Raw genomic sequence first — 19,114 nt, forward strand, 5'->3', positions numbered from 1 at the left:
CTGATTTGGGGAGTCAGTGGGAATTCTGGTTTGTTTGTTTTTTTAAGAGATGGGGTCAAGCGATCCTCTTGAGTTGCTGGGATTACAGGTCTGAGCCACCATACCTGGCTGGCATTCTGGTTTTCTAACACCCAGAATACCTATGCCTAGTAAAACAAGTTACTCGAGATCCTAAGAGTCAGTCTTCAGTCCCTGTCATCAAAAGAAGCTAGATATCAGGCCGGGCGCGGTGGCTCACGCCTGTAATCCTAGCACTCTGGGGAGGCTGAGACGGGTGGATGGCTCGAGGTCAGGAGTTTGAGACCAGCCTGAGCAAGAGGGAGACCCCGTCTCTACTAAAAATAGAAAGAAATGATCTGGCCAACTAAAAATATATATAGAAAAACATTAGCCGGGCATGGTGGCGCATGCCTGTAGTCCCAGCTACTGGGGAGGGTGAGGCAGAAGGATTGCTTAAGCCCAGGAGTTTGAGGTTGCTGTGAGCTAGGCTGACGCCACGGCACTCACTCTAGCCCGGGCAACAGAGCAAGACTCTGTCTCAAAAAACAACAACAACAACAACAAAAAAGAAACTAGATATCAAAGATGAGATGCCCTTCACTTGGCCAAAGCCACTCTATAACTTCTACTTCTTTTCGTTTTTTGAGAAAGTCTTGCTCTTGTGCCTGGGCTGGAGTGCAGTGCTGTCATTCTAGCTCACTGCAGCCTCAGACTCCGGGGCTCCAGCCATCCTCCAGTCTCGGCCGCCTAGAGTGCTGGGATTACAGGCATGCACCACAGCACCCAGCCTACAACTTCTACTTCTTATTTAAGCTAAATAGTTGCCTTCTCATAGAAATCCTGTTATTTTATTTTTTTTAAGTTTTTTTTTTTTTTGGAGACAGAGTCTCGCTCTGTTGCCCGGGCTAGAGTGCCATGGCGTCAGCCTAGCTCACAGCAACCTCAAACTCCTGGGCTTAAGCAATCCTCTTGCCTCAGCCTCCCGAATAGCTGGGACTACAGGTATGCGCCACCATGCCCGGCTAATTATTTCTCTATATTTTTAGTTGTTCAGATAATTTTTTTCTATTTTTAGTAGAGACAGGGTCTCGCTCTTGGTCAGGCTGGTCTCGAACTCCTGACCTCGAGGGATCCTCCCACCTTGGCCTCCCAGAGTGCTAAGATTACAGAGGCGTGAGCTACCACGCCCGGCTGAAATCCTTTTTTTAAAAAATCTTTTCTTTTGGTTGTTTTATACAACTTGAATTCATTTCTATGTTTTACACAATGTGGCCTTTAATATTCACATGAATTAATGTGAGACACATGTGCTTTCTAAAGACTGGTTTTATATGCTGTTTATGTGAAGGAAACTCATTTTCAATTCAGTAAAATTATTTGCAAAACCTTATGTGTTTGTGTGCATACACTTGCACCCACAAACGCTGCATCTGTCTGGGGTAGTCTCTGTAAGAGACTACCAGCTGTAAAAAGATAAGACCTCTTGGAATAAAAGGAGGCGCAGTGGCTCACGCCTGTAATTCTAGCACTCTGGGAGGCCAAGGCAGGAGGATCGCTCAAGGTCAGGAGTTTGAGACCAGCCTGAGCAGGAGCGAGACCCCGTCTCTACTAAAAATAGAAAGAAATGATCTGGACAGCTAAAAAATATACAGAATAAAAGGAGAGAAAACTGGGGCAGGTTTAGGAGTGGTTTTGGGTTAAAGAGGAAGTTGCTGGTGGAGGGGAGGCTGCAAGCTCTCCAGAGGGTGCCAGGGTGTCTGTCCCCAGCTGGCAGAGACGAGGACAGCCATGGCTCTTTCACACACCACCCCCCCAACCCCGTACCTGGGTCTTCCTGCTGAGCCGTGCTGGGCAGCTGCTCCCGCTGCCTTAGGGCCTCGAGGCCCACCAGGTCAGGCAGGTGGCAGTGGCCACGCATCACCATCACCCGCTGGCCCTGGGTGATGGCCCGGCTGCGGCAGCCCAGCCGAGCCTGGTCCCGGCACATCCAGTACACCTTCTCCCCGGCGGCCTTTTCCTTCCTGTAGAGGAACGAGTCGTGCACCAGGAACCTGCCCCCGAGGGATGTCCTCAGGAACTCCAGGGGCCGGAGGGCGTCTGAAGAGGAATGTGACGCAGTGAGTGGGGCCTGGGGGGCAGGGATGCACATTTCCCCCAAGTCAGCCCCAACCAGGACGCTGCAACCCCCCAGTAGGACCCTCTCAGGGGAGAAGCTCAGGCCACAGCCCTGACTGCCTGGAGTGCAGACTGGCTGTCCCTTTCCAAGGGCCCTGCGGCTGCCCGAACCCCTCGCTCTCCTGGAGGCCTCTCCTGACCATGCAGCCCCCCAGGGCCGAGGCTGGGCCGGGCGGAACATCGGGTCACAGCCCAGCTCCTTGTCCACCCACCTGCCAGACTCTGACTTTTAAGCTGAACCAAAAGGTCACGCAGCGTTGGGGCTCGGGTGGCCTGGGGGAACTGTGCGAGACCAGCAGCAGCTGGGGGACACGGGGAGGGGAGAAGAAGGGTGCCCAGGGCCCAGTGGCTGCCAAATGTGTCTCCTGCAGCTGCCAGTGGCGCCACCCCAGCCCTCCAGCTTCTCGAGTGGTCTGAGCAGATGTCTCCCCTGACAGCCAAGCCTGCACGGAGCCATCAGCACCCAGCCCAGCGGACAGACGGACGCGCAAGGTGCGCACGTCCTGCAGGCAGCCTCCAGCCTGTGTGCGGGGGCTCAGGTCTGGGGGGCTGCCAGGCAGCAGGGAGACCAGCGCCCACCCGCCCCTCCTGCCCGCACCTGGGCCTTCTTCCCACCGGGCCAGGTTGGGGAACTGCTCCCGTTGTCTCAGGGCCTCCAGGCCCCCCAGGTCGGGTGGGTGGCAGTGGCCACGCATCACGGTCACCCGCCGGCCCTGGGTGATGGCCCGGCTGCGGCAGCCCATGCGGGCCTGGTCCCGGCACGTCCAGTACACCTTCTCCCCCGCAGCCTTCTCCCGCCTGTAGAGGAACGACTCGTACACCAGGAAGCTGCCCCCCAGCGGGGTCCTCAGGAACTCGGGGCCACCTGAGGGAACAGGAGAGGCATCAGGGGAGGGAGGCTGGAGCCCAGGCTTGGGGGCACCGTGGGGGGCCCTATTCAGCAGCAGCATGGCCACCGGAGTGAGCCCCCGGCCCCGGGCCCCGTGCCTGCACCCCCTCCTCACAATGAGGTGGCTGTGGAGCCCGGGACACAGACCCTGCCATCCCCCAAACCCAGCTGGCCTTCAGCTGCCAGAGGCTCCCTTTCCTGAGGCCGGGCAAGGACCCTGCAAGTAGAGGCCTGGTGTACCCCCCACCCTCCCATGCCTGCAGGGCGGTGGCTGCTATGTCCACTCACCTGTCCTCGGCGCCCACACGGGCCAGCATGCAGGGTGCGTCGCACCTGCTCAGTCACAGGGATGCACCCACGGCCTTGGGGGCAAAGCAGCTGGGGCCGCGTGGGGGCTGTGGCAGCAAGCATGGCTGCAGCAGGGCCGCGTCCCCTGCCCCCGCCTGGCTGGGCAAGCCCTGCCCCGTCTTGGGCCTTCGTGGACGTGCTGAGAGGGAGGACCCAGGAGGCTGGCTGTGCCCTTCTGCCCAGAGGTCTCCCTTCCCCTTCCTCCAGGCACAGGGGCCGCAGAGGTGAGTGGAGACAGAGGGGGAGTCGTGAGCACATTAGGTGGCCACAGAAGTTCCTAGAGCAATAACGCCCCTGAGCAGGTGAGGGTAGCTGGCTGCAGAGCCACCTGAGAGGGGCTGGGAGGGCTGAGCAGTGGGGGCACTGGGGGGCAGCCCAGGAGGCAGGAGGACCCTGCAGGGTGCAGAATGTGGGGATGGGGGGGACAGAGCCAGCCAGGAGGAAGAGTGGGGACATGTGACTATAGGAAATGAGCCCCGTGACCATGGGGCAGGCTCCACCTCCTTCCACATGCAATTAAAATGTCCACTTAGGAATAAAAAGGCAGAGACCACGAGGCCAGAGATGCTGACCGGACACAAGGGGGCGGCAGCCAGGAACCGGAGGCCTGAGGTCCTTCTGGAGAAGGCGTCACGGTGAGGGTTAGTGGTGTGAAGAGCCAAGATGGAGCCACGGGAGCTGCCGCGCCCGGTGGAGGAAGACACGTGGGGGGGGGGTGTGTCTGCGTCCACGATGCCGGTCCCCTGCCTGAGCCCCAGAAAGCCAGCAACCAGGCCTGTGTGCCCAGGGCAGGGGTTTCCTCCTGAGGGCACCGACCAGCCAAAGACCCACACGGGCAAGGCCCGGGGTCCCACGGTGGAAACGCCACTCGCTACTGCAGCCCCCTGCGCTAAGCCCGCATCAGAGCCGAGGGTCACGGGACACTCGGGAGAAGCTGCACCCTGAAGACAGAGGCCAGGCCCCCGGCGGACACGGGCTCTGAGACGGGACAACTGCAAAGGGGTTGTTCAACCATGAGAGCAAAACTTTGGAAAATTAAACAGAAGGACTGGAAGCCAAAACCCAGGAAACAGTGCCGCACAAATAATCCCTCATCCCAACAGGATCAACTTCCGACTCACTGGAGCAACAGGAAGACACGACCACAGGGGAGGTTGTCAAAGGCCACAAGGAGACTGCCCCACGCTGGAGGACACAGCTCCCAGCCTGCGCACGTTGACGGGAGAAGACCCTGCGGCTGCAAGCCCAGCCCGACCACACGCAGGATCGGCTGTTGGAGAACGGACCCAACCGCCAGGAGCGCCGCAGACAGCCAGGCTGTCTACCAGCGCGAGGGGAGAGTAGAGGCACCTTCAGACCCGCAAGGTCAGAGTGCCTGCCAGGACTCTGGCTCGGGACGACTAGAGGAGGGACTTCTCCAAACCACAAAACCAAGAAAGAGAAAGGCAGGCCCAGAGCAGGAGTTCGGCAGAGGTAACCCTCGGGGACTGCCGGCGCCCCGAGGCCAGGCTGGAGCGGGGCAGGGCCCCCCAGGGCCCCCTCAGCACAACGCGGAGGTGTCTGAAGATCTGATGGAGGTGAGGCAGGAAGAGAAGGAAGAAAGCGGCGGTGGGCACACAGAGACCCAGGCAGAGAACGGAGCTGCACAGGGAAGGGTGGGGGAGGCAATGGCATCACCGTGTCTCCCCTGCTCTGCTGTGAACAGCTTGATATAACAGAATAAAAACAAAAACCTGCGCATTGTAAGGTTTTTTGGATTGGCTGGTGCCAGAGAAAGAAAGACGAGCAGAATGTAGCTGGAAAGACCGCGGCACCCTATTACCACTAAAAGGCCGGAATATAGGGCTGGGGGCGGGCAGCCCTCCCCTCCCTAATGGAAAAATAAGCAGCCCAGGAGACCTGCGGAGAACAATGCCTGCAAGGCCCAGCTGAGTTAAAGGAGGACCACACCTGGATGGTTACCCTGATAAGGGTCTCGGTTCTTGGAGTCCACACATACCACCGGCCCCTCCTATTTCTCAATATCTGCCCTAAAACTGCAACGGAAAATTCCTTGCTCTCCCCATCATAAATCTTCCCGCCAAAGAAACCCCCACCCCAGCCCTAAAAACATATATAAGTGCACTCAAAACTTCTGGGCAATGTGACTTCCGGGCCTCTCTCTTTCTCTCGCGGGGCCTGTGAACCTTGCCCAGGAGCACCCCATTAAAGCCTCGTTGCTTTCCCCTTTCAACTCTACTTGTCTTTCTTTCTCTGGCGCCGACCAATCCAAAAACCTTACAGGCATAAGAGCCCTGAGCGGTGGGCCTGTGGATTGGAGCTGAATCCTTACTTTCTCCGACTGGACGTTAACAGGTGACAAGGAGATTGAAAAAACAATAGCAATAGAAGCACCTTTTAAGAAACAGGGTAGCCGCGGTGGCTCACTCCTGTAATCCCAGCACTTTGGGAGGATCGATTGAGGCCAAGCATTGGAGACAGCCTGAGCAACATAGCGAGACCCCGTCTCTACAAGAAATAAAATTTAGCTGGGTGTGGTGGTGCCTGTAAGTCCCAGCTACTTGGGAGACTGAGGCAGGAGGATCACTTGAGCTCAGGAGTTCAAGGCTGCAGTGAGCTACGATGATGCCACTGCATTCCAGCCTGGGTGACAGAGCAAGACCCGGTCTCTAACAAAAAAATAAGAAAGAAATAGACGGCAAATACCCTAAGAAACAACAGACACTGCTCAGGGGCTCGCAGGGGCGGGGCAAAGGGGGCAGGGCAGCTGTGCAGCTCACACTATTTCCTCCCCACACAAGACAGGTAAATGGAGATGGAATAAAGAGAGGGTTAGAAAATCAGCTCTGAAGTCAGGGCCTACAGGCAATTCGGATGACTCAAAAACTATGGGATTGGGAAGAACCTCTGGAAAGAGAGGCAGGTGCCTCGTGGACATGAGCGCAGGCGTGGGGAGCTGAGAAGGCTGGGCCAAAATCGCTCTTCTCAGCCAGATGGGACAGGAGCAGTTCCACTGTGACCACAAGAGTCCAAACACCAGGCAAAAAACCAGAGGGGAAGGAGGAGGGAAGGAGGGGGGAAGGAGGAGGGAAGGAGGGGGGAAGGAGGGGGGAAGGAGGGGGGAAGGAGGAGGGAAGGCGTGCGAGTTTATCCTGAGCTGCTGAGATCAGGGAGCAGGTCAGGCTGGAAAGACAGGGCGGGGTGGGTGGGACCCCACTGAAAACAAAACTAGGTGGGCGAGGAATGGGAGGCGAGGACTGTAACTCCTTCTAGAATGTTCACAGAAGGATGGAGGACATTTGCCTGTGGCACACGTGAGGTCAAGAGGTCAAGGCTGCCAGGTCTGGGGCCTGCTTCCCGGGACCCAGCTCCCCATCCGTCTTCAGATACCTGGACTCCCCCTTGGCGACGGGCTGGCGCGTTTCTCCCGCTGCCTCAGGGCCTCCAGGCCCCCCAGGTCGGGTGGGTGGCAGTGGCCACGCATCACGGTCACCCGCCGGCCCTGGGTGATGGCCCGGCTGCGGCAGCCCATGCGGGCCTGGTCCCGGCACGTCCAGTACACCTTCTCCCCCGCGGCCTTCTCCCGCCTGTAGAGGAACGACTCGTACACCAGGAAGCTGCCCCCCAGCGGGGTCCTCAGGAACTCGGGGCCTCCTGGGGGAAGGGGACAGGTGGTCAGGGGGGTGGGACAGAGTGGGCTGAGGCGGCAGGGGCCGGGCTGGGCAGGCCTGATCTCCCCCCACCTCCCGGGACCCCGGGGAAGCAGGACTGGAGGGAGGCAGGGTGGGCTCAGGGCCCTCACCAGGGTCTGCGTCCTGGTCCTCTTCATGGGGCTGGGCTGGAGGCTCCTGATCTTTGACCTTGGCTCGCTTTCTGGGCCTGGGCCTGGTGAGGGTCAGGGTGCCCGGCCCCCGGTGGTAGCACAGACTGTCCACGCCTGGGAGCAGCTCGTCCACTTGGCCCCCGGGCCCCTCGGGCCTGCCCTGCAGCGTCTCCAGGGCCTTCTCCTGCTGCCGCCGGGCCCGCAGGCCCTCCATGTCGGGTGCGTGGCAGTGGCTGCGCATCACGGTCACCCGCTGGCCCTGGGTGATGGCCCGGCTGCGGCAGCCGTGCAGCACGTGGTCCCGGCAGGTCCAGTACACCTTGTCGCCCACGGCCTTCTCCCGCTTGTAGAGGAACGACTGGTGCACCAGGAAGCTGCCCCCGTAGCACGTCCTCAGGAACTCGAGGGACCGGGCCTGTCCTGGGGGGGGGGGACCCAGGGCAGTCACAGCCGAGAGGGGAGGGGGTGCCCACAGCACTTTGGGGACTGACATGCGTTTCTCCTTTATGGCTGAAACTGACCACGGCTGCTGGGGCCATTCCCACCAACACCTCCCACTGGGAGATGCAGGGAAGCTGCAGGTCCCCTCCCAGTCCTCACCTCAGTGGCTGTGAGACTCCGAGTCAGTGTCACCCAGGAAGGAGCCAAGACAGACTGTGACTGGGCGCCTATGTTCCCAGTCCTACTTTCTCTTAGGGCTTTAACTTTTATCCACTTTGTGAGTAGCACACACACGTGCCATAACACTCGAATGGTACCAAAAGGTACACAGTGGAAAGTAAGCCTTTTCCTGCCCCTCCCAGGTACCCTGTGCGGTGGCCACCTTTGATCCTTAAATCCTTTCTGCGCTGGGAGATGCCCAGGCTTCTCGAACCCAAGCCCACCACCCGGTTAAAGGTAATACAAGCCGCCCGCCCGTAAAGCTCCGATGCGCCAGTCACTGAGCCCCACCTGCGGGGCTGGCGCTTCCCAGGCAGCAGAGCGCTCGAGCTCCATGACAACTCTCATCGAGCCCGTCTCAGGATGAAGCTCCTGAAACTCTAGAAATTACGCCAATTCTCTGAGGCTACAGGGCAACCACCAGTGGGGCTGGCATTTGAACCTGGGACTCATGGCCCCGAACTCTCCCTCTCAGCATCCCTCCTGAATGGAAGGACACCAGCCCGCCTGGGAGCCCGCTAAATTCTGATTTCTGGGCCCCACACCAGACTCTGCTGCATCAGAACATGCTGGAAGGACCTGGGACCCCCAGATCACAGCTGGTTCAGGAGCAGTAGTTCTATCCTGGGAGCTTAATGATTTTATACTTTTCAAAGTCATTTTGACTTTGAGCACATTTTTAAAAAAACCCCAGGGGACCCCACATTTCTACCTGGGCTTAGGAAGGAGCCTTCGGAGCCCCGCCCGGCCCAGTGTGCACTCACCCATGCCCAGCGTGGGGCGTTTCTTGGGGGGCAGACTCAGCAGCGACAGCGTTCGGGGTCCCCTGTCTTCCTCCAGGGCGGGCTTGCTCAGCACCAGACCAGGGGTGGGTTCCGGCTCCTCAGGGCACAGCCACGGGCCCACCCCCTCGAGCGGCTCCTCCACTCGGCCTCCAGGGCCCTCAGGACCCGGAGGATCCCCGAAGCCCTCGGGCAGGGCCAGGCTGGGCAGCTTCTCCTTCTGGCGCCGGGCCTCCAGGCCTTCCTCATCAGGCGGGTGGCAGTGGTCCCGCATCACGGTGGCCCTTGGGCCTCGGGTGATGGCCCGGCCCCGGCAGCTCAGTGCCGCATGCTGGCGGCACTTCCAGTACACCTTGTCCCCCACGGCCTTCTCTTGTTTGTACAGGAATGATTCCAGCACCAGGAGGCGGCCCCCAAACGGGGTCCTCAGGAACTCCAGGGGCTTGGGGGCTGCTGGGGGCAAGGGGAGGCCTGGGTTAGCTGGCCCAGAGTAGGGCTGGGGGCCAGAGGCATGCGCAGAGCCGGTGAGGATGCTGGAATGGGGCAGGGTCCCTGCAGTGGGAAGAGCCTGCTCCTCCTCGTGGGCCCAACCAGGAAGTCCAGACTCTCAAGGTGGCTTTACGGGGGGAGGGGAGTGGACATTCCAAGCAGTTAAAAGAATTTGGCACATCCTGCAGCCCCCATGAGCTCAGAGAGTGCCCAGTGCCCAGGCAGTGACCCACAGGGATGATCGCGTGCTCGTTATACCAGCCTGGGACAGCGTCATGATCAGACACCAGGAGGCTCAGCTGGGAGCAGGGACAGACAGCCAAGGTCACTTCACTACAAAGGAGAGTGCCCAGGGCCCGTGGAGGTGCTGGGCCAGGGGCAGCAGGCCTAGCCCCTCACCTGTGTCCTGCTTGCTGCATTTCTGCTCAGGGCTCTGGGGGCCTGGCTGGACTGCTCCCCCCTGCTCCTCAGCTGGCAGGATCTGCAGAGTGCTGGCAAGGATGGTGGGGCCAGATGTCTCCAGGGACACGATACAGCGCACTCCTTTGGGCTCAGATTCCACCTCATCCCCATCCTGGTTGGAGGCCATCAGCAGGACCAGTTTGGAGAACTCCTCGGGCTTGATGGGGGCTGCTGGGACGACATCCGTGCCCGGCTCAGGGGATGGCTCCTGGCCGGCCTTCATGCTCTCGCCCTCCTGCTCGCTGGCCTCGGGCAGGGGCATTCCAGGACCGATGGCCTGTCCCTCAGGCCACACTCAGTCCCAGGCAGATGGATTTCTCCTCCTCCCTGGCAAGGAAACCGCGAGTCCAGGGGCTCCGTCCTAAGGAGGCAAAATCCCAGTCAGTGGAGGAAGCCCTGCGCCTGGGGCTCTAGAAACGGGCTGGGAAGGAGGTTGGGCAGATGGGCTACCTGGGTGTCCCTGGGGCTGAGAGGCTGGGAGGGACCTGCTGGAGCCGGGGACCCTGGGCTGCTGCTTCTCTGCCGGGTCCTCTCCTGGCAGCCTTGGGTCCCCTCCCCTGTCCAAGCCTCACTTTCCCCATCTGTACAATGTGCACAATAGACACCTCTCCCGAGGGGCTGTCGGGTGACGGATACTGATGCTGAGTGACGGCCCACGGGCCTCTCACGTGCCGAGCACAGGCGAAGTGTTTCCGTGCACTTTCCCATCGACCTTCCAGCCCCACGTTATGAAAGTCGGCCGCTCCTACTGACCCAGCTGACAGATGGGACACATGGGACACTGAGGCACAGAAAACAATGACATGCCTCAGGCTGAAGAGGCAGGAAGTTGAACCTCAGTGTCTGCTCAGGTGCCAGGGGACTTGCTGGACCTCTTGGACTGTGCACTCCACCCAGTGCTGTGCACCTGTCTCACGAGGCTGGGCCAGGTGACCGCTGGCACTTTGAAGACAGCGCTAAAGCCTGGCCCTGGGAGGCCGCTGTCCTAGGCTGGAGGCCCCAGGCCACCTAGCCCTCAGGCGATGCCAGGGCCCCACAAGAGCAGTGACCTTGTGCCTGAGCCAGTGCTGGCTCAGCTGGGCAGGGACACAGCTGTGGAAGTGTCAGAGAATCCCTCCAGGTCACGGGGGGCTCCTTGGCTTCCAGCCTGGAGTAGCTGAAAGGCTGACAACGTGGAGCCAGCACAGGGCTGGGCTGGCCTGGAGACCCGGGCCTAGGGTGCTGGGCCTTAGTCAGCAGTGGGGAGCAGCCTGTGTGTCTTTCTGGGATGACTGAGTGGTGAGCGGATGGTGGGGTCTTTCCCAGCTCTCAGTGACAGTTTGGAAACAAGAATAGTGCAGCCCCTGACATTTTTAGCTTCTTCACTGGGGAAAAGTCACCCCTGCTCCAAGTTTTGCGGTTCCGGTTCTACTGGCCCACATTTTTGTTCCATAGTTCCCTGCTCTGGGGACCCACATTCTGCTCCCCAAAAGCCCGGTCAGCTCCAGGGCCCCTGTGGGATGACGCAGGGGGGCGCCCAGCCCAGGGCAGCCATGAAGTCCCCATCCTCCCCGGGCGGGACCTCAAGAAATACCCCAGGTAATAGGCAGATGATGTCATGCCCCCCAGCCCCGGTCCAGCCCCCGGACAAGCCAACGCCTGTTCCCCCCCGTGCGGTCCTTCCGGTCCCTGCCCATCCCGCCCCACAGGGTGGTGTGAGGTGCTGGGAATCGGGGGACAGACCCTGCAGGTGCCTCAGGGGCCCGGCTGCTCCGGGCAGGGGCGGGAGGCCCCACCCACGCGGCGCCCCGCCCCCCGCACTGATTGGCCCCGCGCACGTCCCTCAGCCCGCAGCCCCGCCCCTCGGCTCCCCAGCCTGCGGATGAACGAGATGACTGGACTGAATGGACGCGGGCGGACAGATGCGGCGCGTCCCCTGGCCGGTGTCCTGCCCAGTCCTGCGCTCTCCCGCCCTCTGCAGAAAGTCCCCACTGCTCCTGGCCAGGCCAGGCCGGGCCAGCCCCCGCCAGCAGCCCGCACTCCCTGCCTTCCCGGGGGCCTCCCACCCGGCCAGGGCGCTGGGGGAGAAGGCCGAGCCCCTTCAGATAGGCCCTTTGGACAACTCAGACCACCAAAGTGATTCCATTGCTGCTCACCAGCGTGCAGATTCCTACAGGACACAGCAGAGGGACAGGAGCGGAGGCTGGCATGGGCCTCCCCACACCAGCCGCCTACGTCTCAGACCACCCAGCACAATGAAAGCCCCACATTCCCATGGAACGTGCCCCAGTCATGGGAGGTGACAGGGGAGAGTACAATCCTCTCAATTAAAATTTCTGTTTTGGCCGTCCTGTAATCCTAGCACTCTGGGAGGCCGAGGCGGGTGGATCGTTTGAACTCAGGAGTTCGAGACCAACCTGAGCAAGAGCGAGACCTGTCTCTACTAAAAATAGAAGGAAATTAGCTGGACAACTAAAAATATATAGAAAATAATTAGCCGGGCATGGTGGTGCATGCCTGTAGTCCCAGCTACTCGGGAGGCTGAGGCAGGAGGATCGCGTGAGCCCAGGAGTTTGAGGTTGCTGTGAGCTAGGCTGACGCCACGGCACTCTAGCCCGGGCAACAGAGTGAGACTCTGTCTCAAAAAATAAAATAAAATAAAATTTCCATTTCAAAGGCTTCCAAGATCAAAAGATCCGGAAAAAGTTCCAATACAACAAAAGACCCTGACTACAGTCTGCTGGAAAGGCGTAGGTCCCCGCAATGAGCTAGAAACTGCATTTGTGGGTGGCAGAGGCACACTGTGCGAGTTCCCAAGCGCTCGTGGGCTGTGGCCGAGCCTGCAGGGAAGGAAGCTGTAGGAGAGGCCACACGCAGGGCACCACACGGCACTGCCAGACAGGGGACATCATCTCGCTCCTCCCAGCCCAGCAGCCCCTGGGCTCTGTGCAGACACACAAGGGAGCCCCGACACCAGCAGAGCAGCAGCCCAGGCACCGCCACAGGACCCCATTATAGCAAACTACTGTTACTTCAAGCCTGTACAATCGGGGGCATTTGTTACACAGCAACAACTGACACACTTGGCCAGTGACTGAACCTAGTGGGTTTTGGCTTTTTGACAGAGGGAACAATACTAATGGCTGTGAAATATCTGACGTAAAGTACCTGTGAACTCCAGAGTGCCATGCCACACACACCCTGCGTCCCTCAGACAGGCACACTGAAAGAGCTTGTAGCCCAATGAGGGGAACACACACTTTAAGTATGAGAGACAGCAGATGAGAATTACACATTTAAAAACATCTGTAACAGGCCGGGCGCGGTGGCTCATGCCTGTAATCCTGGCACTCTGGGAGGCCAAGGCGGGTGGATCGTTTGAGCTCAGGAGTTTGTGACCAGCCTAAGCAAGAGCTAGACCCCGTCTCTACTAAAAATAGAAAGAAATTAGCTGGACAACTCAAAATACATAGAAAAAATTAGCCGGGCATGGTGGCACATGCCTGTAGTCCCAGCTACTCAGGAGGCTGAGGCAGGAGGATCGCTTGAGCCCAGGAGTTTGAGGTTGCTGTGAGCTAGGCTGATGCCACGGCACTCTAGCCCAGGCAACAGAGTGAGACTCTGTTTCAAAGAAAAAAAAAATCTGCAACAAAATAAGCCACACACAAAAGGACAAATACTGCATGATTCTGATTATATGAGGTACCTAGAATAGTCAAATCTGTGGAGACAGAGCATGGAATGGTGGCTGCCAGGGGCTGGCAGCGGGGCGTGGGCTGGTGTTTAATGGCACGGAGGTTTAGGTGGGAAGATGAGAGAGTTCTGGAGATGACAGTGGTGATGGCCGCATGGTGAATGGGTGCCACTGAACCGTGCACTTAAAAATGGTTACGGGCCGGGCGCGGTGGCTCACGCCTGTAATCCTAGCACTCTGGGAGGCCGAGGCGGGTGGATTGCTCAAGGTCAGGAGTTCGAGACCAGCCTGAGCGAGACCCCGTCTCTACTAAAAATAGAAAGACATTATATGGACAACTAAAAATCTATATAGAAAAAATTAGCCGGGCATAGTGGTGCATGCCTGTAGTCCCAGCTACTCGGGAGGCTGAGGCAGTAGGATCGCTTAAGCCGAGGAGTTTGAGGTTGCTGTGAGCTAAGCTGACGCCACGGCACTCACTCTAGCCTGGGCAACAGAGTGAGACTCTGTCTCAACAACAACAAAAAAAAAAAAAAAAAAAAAAAAAAAATGGTTACGATGGTAAATTTTGTGTCTATTGTACCACACACCCCCCCCACCTGTCACAAACTGTACTCGGAAACACCCGTTCCCCAAACGTCGTCAGGGAATGAGGTTCCCCTCACCATCTTCACTGTCTAGGTGAACAGAGCACGCGTCCTTGATTTAGTCACTCTCTGTTCTATTTGTTTTACTTTATGTTCCTCTTCACTCCTCTTTATCTGAGAGATGAGGGTCTTGCCCAGTTCCATGGTCCCCCCAAACCCCAGTCTCCAGGGCTCTCTGCCTCCGCTCATTTGTTTCCATTTGGGCCGTCAGGGCACTTAGCTCTCCCGCAGCCTAAAACTAACCTAACGAGAAACTCCTTCCCTTGCTCAGCCAACCTGCCACCGGCCCCTGCCCACTCCGCAGGCTCCACCCTCCTCAGGCCACTGCGCTGCAGGGGCACAGCCTGGCCGTCCCATCAACCACGTGCTCCCTGCAAGCACCTGCTTTGGCCTTCAGGGAAAGAGCCCTCCATGTGGGAAGACCACAAAACGTGGCCTAGTCACACAGTGGAATATCATTCGGTACATAAAAAGGAAGGACGCTCTGACACCTGCGACAACACGGATGAACCCTGAAAACAAGCTACGTGGAAGAAGCCTGGCACCACAGACCAGGTATCGTGTGACTCCACTTACAGGAAACGTCCACAGTGGCCCATCTGTGGACACAGAAGGTACATGAGATCCGCGGTTGTCTGGGGTTGCAGGGACTGGGAGTGCCGGCTGGGGGGCGTGGGGCTCCTCGGTGGGGTAATGAAAATGTTCTAAGATCGATAGTGGGGATAGTCGCACAACTCTGTGAACATATTGAAGACACTGCACTGTACACTTTACACGGGGAAATTGTACGGTATGTAAACTGCATCTCAGTAAAGTTGTTAAAAAACAATCCCTGTAGGTGTGACGCCATGGAAAAGGGTGCTTGGATGAGAAGCAGTTTTCTGTACATACACAGCTCTACCCAACAGTGGAAGCTTCTTGTTCCTGGGTTCAGTTTACTCATCACAGCAGAGGGGTGGCGTGGATTATATGTTGTGGAGTTTTCTAAATCCTAATATTGTATTCTAAAAACTATATAGAAACCATCTTCAAAGTGTTAAGAACATACTAGTAAATCACCCATAATCCTGCTACCCAAATGCGCAACTATTTCCATCCTTGTATCAGTGCCTTCAACACACTCTTTGCTTTCTGCGGTGCACGCACGGTGCTCAACTCTTGGTGTGCTACTGTGTTCCTCCTTCCGGCAGGAAGCTGCCACCTGCGCACCAGACGGGGCCTCTGTAAGGGACCACAGCACTTCCCAGGGCAAGCCCAGAGTACTGTAGTTAGGAAACACGAATTTCAATCCTCAGCAGCAATGCTCTGGATGGCCACAAGATGGTGATGTTGCTCCTTAAATGTTCCTACCGCCTCGGTAAAATTAAGAGGGTGATGATGTTTTCAAAACAAGAATTTGGAAGGTTTTCCCTGTTAGACAAAAAATTCAGGACTTCCATATATCTATTAGTTCCAATTAACATATTCAGCAAAGACTATCTTTTCTAAACCAAATGAGGAAAATTTTTCAACCCCCCCCCCCGCCCCCACCAACTATTACTTGGACACTGACTCTATCTAACCCTCAATCTTATCTCTCCTTCTGTTTTGTCTCTACTCTGGTCATAAGTTATTTATTGACTAATTTAATTTTACATGTTCATAACTTAAAAACACAAAACTAGGAAGTAATACATTAAAATGTTAAAAGTAGTAAGAATAGTGATTTTATTTCCTCTTAAATTTCCTTTTTTTTTTTTTTGATACAGAGTCTTGCTCTGTCCCCCAGGTTAGAGTGCAGTGGTGTCATTATAGCTCACTGCAACCTCAAACTCCTGGGCTCAAGCGATCCTCCTGCCGCAGCCTCCCCAGTAGCTGAGATTACAGGTGCCCACCACACCCGGCTAATTTTTTCTCTTTTTAGTAGAGACGGGGTCTCCCTCCTGCTCAGGCTGGTCTTGAACTCCTGACCTCAAGAGATCCTCCTGCCTTGGCCTCCCAGAGTGCTGGATTACAGGCGTGAGCCACTGCGCCAGGCCACATGAACTCTTTTTCCAGTGGGAAAATATTAAGCCCTCTAAAGATAACCTTCGGCCGGGCGAGGTGGCTCACACCTGTAATCCTAGCACTGTGGGAGGCTGAGGCGGGCGGATTGTTTGAGCTCAGGAGTTCGAGACCAGGCTGAGCAAAAGCGAGACCCCGTCTCTACTAAAAGAAGAAAGAAATTATATGGACAAATAAAATATATATAGAAAAATTAGCTGGGCATGGTGGCGCATGCCTGTAGTCCCAGCTACTCGGGAGGCTGAGGCAGGAGGATCGCTTGAGCCCAGGAGTTTGAGGTTGCTGTGAGCTAGGCCGATGTCACAGCACTCTTGCCCGGGCAACAGAGTGAGACTCTGTCTCAAAAAAAAAAAAAAAAAAGATAACCTTCATCTCCTTGTGTGGCAATTTTTTCCTCTAACTCCAAAACTCTCAGGAAAAAACAGAGATCCCACCACTATGAAACATAATGTCATACAAGACAATGAAGATAAATATAAAGTAAAACAAATACAATAGAGAAATGAATAAACCAAAGATACTAAAATCCCTGTCATGGGACTTGCAGAGCCTCAAAGTATCTCCCCCAAAATATCTCTTACCTACACAGGGAAAGGGAGCAACTGCACAGAGGAGAAATCCTCCAGACACGGCCTGAGTGATGAAGGTCAACTTCACCAGCAGTAAGACACCAAAACCATGGACTTCTTGGTAAGACACACTGAGAAGAACCCAACATCACCTCTCATATTCTTGCCACAAATGCCGCACCTGCTCCCCGAAAAGCCCCAACTGAGGGACGTTCTACTAAACAACGGACCAGGACACTTTGAAAGTGTCAGAGTCACTGAAGACAAGGGAAGACTGAGAAACCGTCACAGGCTGGAGGAGACTGAGGAGACACAACAACTAAATGCAATACGGGATTGGATCAGATTCTGGAACAGAAAAAAACATCAGGGGAAAAACGGATCGAATTTGAGTAAGGTCAAGATTTCAGGGTAATAGTATTACCAGTACATTGATGTTAATTTCCAGGTTTGGATCATTATACAATGTTACGATGTTGACATTCAGGGAAGTGGGGGTGATCAGCATATGGGAAATCTCTGTACTTATTTTTTAATCATTTTTTTTTTTAGAGGCGGGGTCTCGTAATGTTGCTCAGGCTGGCCTCAAACTCTAAGGCTGAAGTGATCCTCCTGCCTCAGCCTCCTGGGTATTTGGGACTACAAGTATGTGCCACCATGCTCAGCCTCTAATATTTTTGCAATTTTTTAAAAGTCTAAAATTAAAGCAAAATGAAAGGTTTTTTGGAAATCCAAGTTTCAAATTTATAGATGCAACAGGAGTTGACAGAGAAAAGGAGCAACCCCGAGATCTCCTGGGGAAAATGTGAGCAAGAGAGAGGGGAGAAGGGAGAGCACCTCGCCCCTCTGGTCCTCCTGCTTACAAGCCTGGTGCAGAGTGACCTGCCCAGAGCCATGGCTCCCTGGGACCCGAGTCAGGCACAAAAGATTCCTGTGACGTCAGCCCTTACTTCCATAACCCAGTAACCTCTCTTCCTAATGTCACCATCATCTTCCCTCTGTTGCTGGGCAGACGAGGCCTCTGGGAACTTGAGCGTGTGGCAGGACTGCACAGCTGGTGGAAACCAGGACTCTCAAACCCAGGCTGGTCCACAGCCTTCCTCTGCACCTGAGCAGCGGACGCTTACAGTCGGAAATGCCAGTTACAAGGAGAGCCGCTCCACAGAGCCGAGGTTGTGCCCTGAAGCAAGTAAGCAACTGCACTGATGTGTCCCCACTAACAGCTACTTCGTCATTTATTGCAGTTTTGCATCACGGCAGCCTCCGGCAATGTGGCCAGTGGGAGGCACCACAGGAGACCAGAGGTGGCAGCCAGCAGGTTCCTGCAGATGCCTGCTGGGCAGGCCCCACCAGCGCTGTCTGTCTCAGGCCCAGCCACCACCCAGCCAGACTCCAGCCCTTCAGGGTCACCCGGCCTGGCGCCTGCTGCCCTTCAGCCTGGCTGTGGTGGCAGCTGCTAGCCACTGCTAGCTCTGGGTACCTCACCGTTTCCCCATCTGGCCTCTCAGCTCTTCCACCACTGGGGAGAGCAATTAACTTCTCAGCTGGACTCTTACAGAAACTTCTGTTGACTCCGGACCAATCCATCCTTCAGGAATCTAAAGAACTGATTTCAACATTTACATTACTAAATGCTAAGGATGTGGCGGTGCTAGCTGAACACTTGGCATGCATTTCACTTTACCTTCCAAATAACCTCAGTTAGATGCTACGGTTCTTTCATATTACAGAGGAGGAAACTGAGGCTTAGTCTTAGATTCCTGCGATCCAGGGCCAGGCCAGTAAAGACACCATTCAAACATCCTGCGTCTGCCTTCAGGGCCTCGGCTCTTAAAACCAGCTGAAACGGTTTTTTCAATATTGAGGATTCTGACCCCTTGGTATCAGTGGGTTAAGACTGGTGCTACTCAGCTGGGGTGATTTTGGCTTTCAGGCACCATTTGGCAATGTCTGCAGTCATTTTGTCTGTCACTACTGGAGGGGTGGAGCAGCACCCCTTGAATCCAGCAGGCGGAGACCAGGGACGCTGATAGACATCCTACGGGGCACAGGACAGTCCCCCACCCCACCACAGAGAAGGATCTGGTCTGAAATGTCAACAGCACCAAGTCTGGGAAACCTTGCTTATGACAAGCATTTAAAAAAATGAAATCAAATACAAAGCATGCATCCCTATAATGAAACTTTAATTGCAATTATTTGTATGTGTGATTCGAGTCTATATAAGAATTACCTGGAGCATTTGGTAAAAATGCAGATTCCTGGATTTCACATCCAAAATTCTGGCTGAGGGTCTAGAGAGGGATTCAAGAAACTAGATTTTGGCTGGCTGTGGTGGCTCACGCCTATAATCCTAGCACTCTGTGAGGCCGAGGCGTGGTGGATCGCTTGAGCTCAGGAGTTCGAGACCAGCCTGAGCGAGAGCCAGACCCCGTCTCTACTAAAAATAGAAAGAAATGATCTGGACAACTAAAATATATATATATATATATATATATATTAAAAAAATTAGCTGGGCATGGTGGTGCATGCCTGTAGTCCCAGCTACTTGGGA

General features: G+C 56.0%; 1 protein-coding gene across 1 annotated transcript in view; it reads right to left on the bottom strand.

The window, feature by feature from the left end:
- The window catches only part of FLYWCH1 (FLYWCH-type zinc finger 1), a 29,664-nt gene that overhangs the window by 6,100 nt on the left and 4,450 nt on the right, over positions 1–19,114 (bottom strand). Inside the window, exons 3-8 of the mRNA XM_069487025.1 lie at positions 9,566–9,989; positions 8,660–9,130; positions 7,215–7,655; positions 6,803–7,066; positions 2,774–3,040; positions 1,825–2,097 (exon numbers count right to left, since the gene is read on the bottom strand). Coding sequence (XP_069343126.1) covers positions 1,825–2,097; positions 2,774–3,040; positions 6,803–7,066; positions 7,215–7,655; positions 8,660–9,130; positions 9,566–9,890 — 2,041 coding nt within the window. The 5' untranslated portion in view covers positions 9,891–9,989. The remainder of the gene's footprint in view (positions 1–1,824; positions 2,098–2,773; positions 3,041–6,802; positions 7,067–7,214; positions 7,656–8,659; positions 9,131–9,565; positions 9,990–19,114) is intronic.

The sequence above is a fragment of the Eulemur rufifrons genome, chromosome 14, assembly GCF_041146395.1.
Source record: "Eulemur rufifrons isolate Redbay chromosome 14, OSU_ERuf_1, whole genome shotgun sequence".
Taxonomy (NCBI): Eukaryota; Metazoa; Chordata; class Mammalia; order Primates; family Lemuridae; genus Eulemur; species Eulemur rufifrons.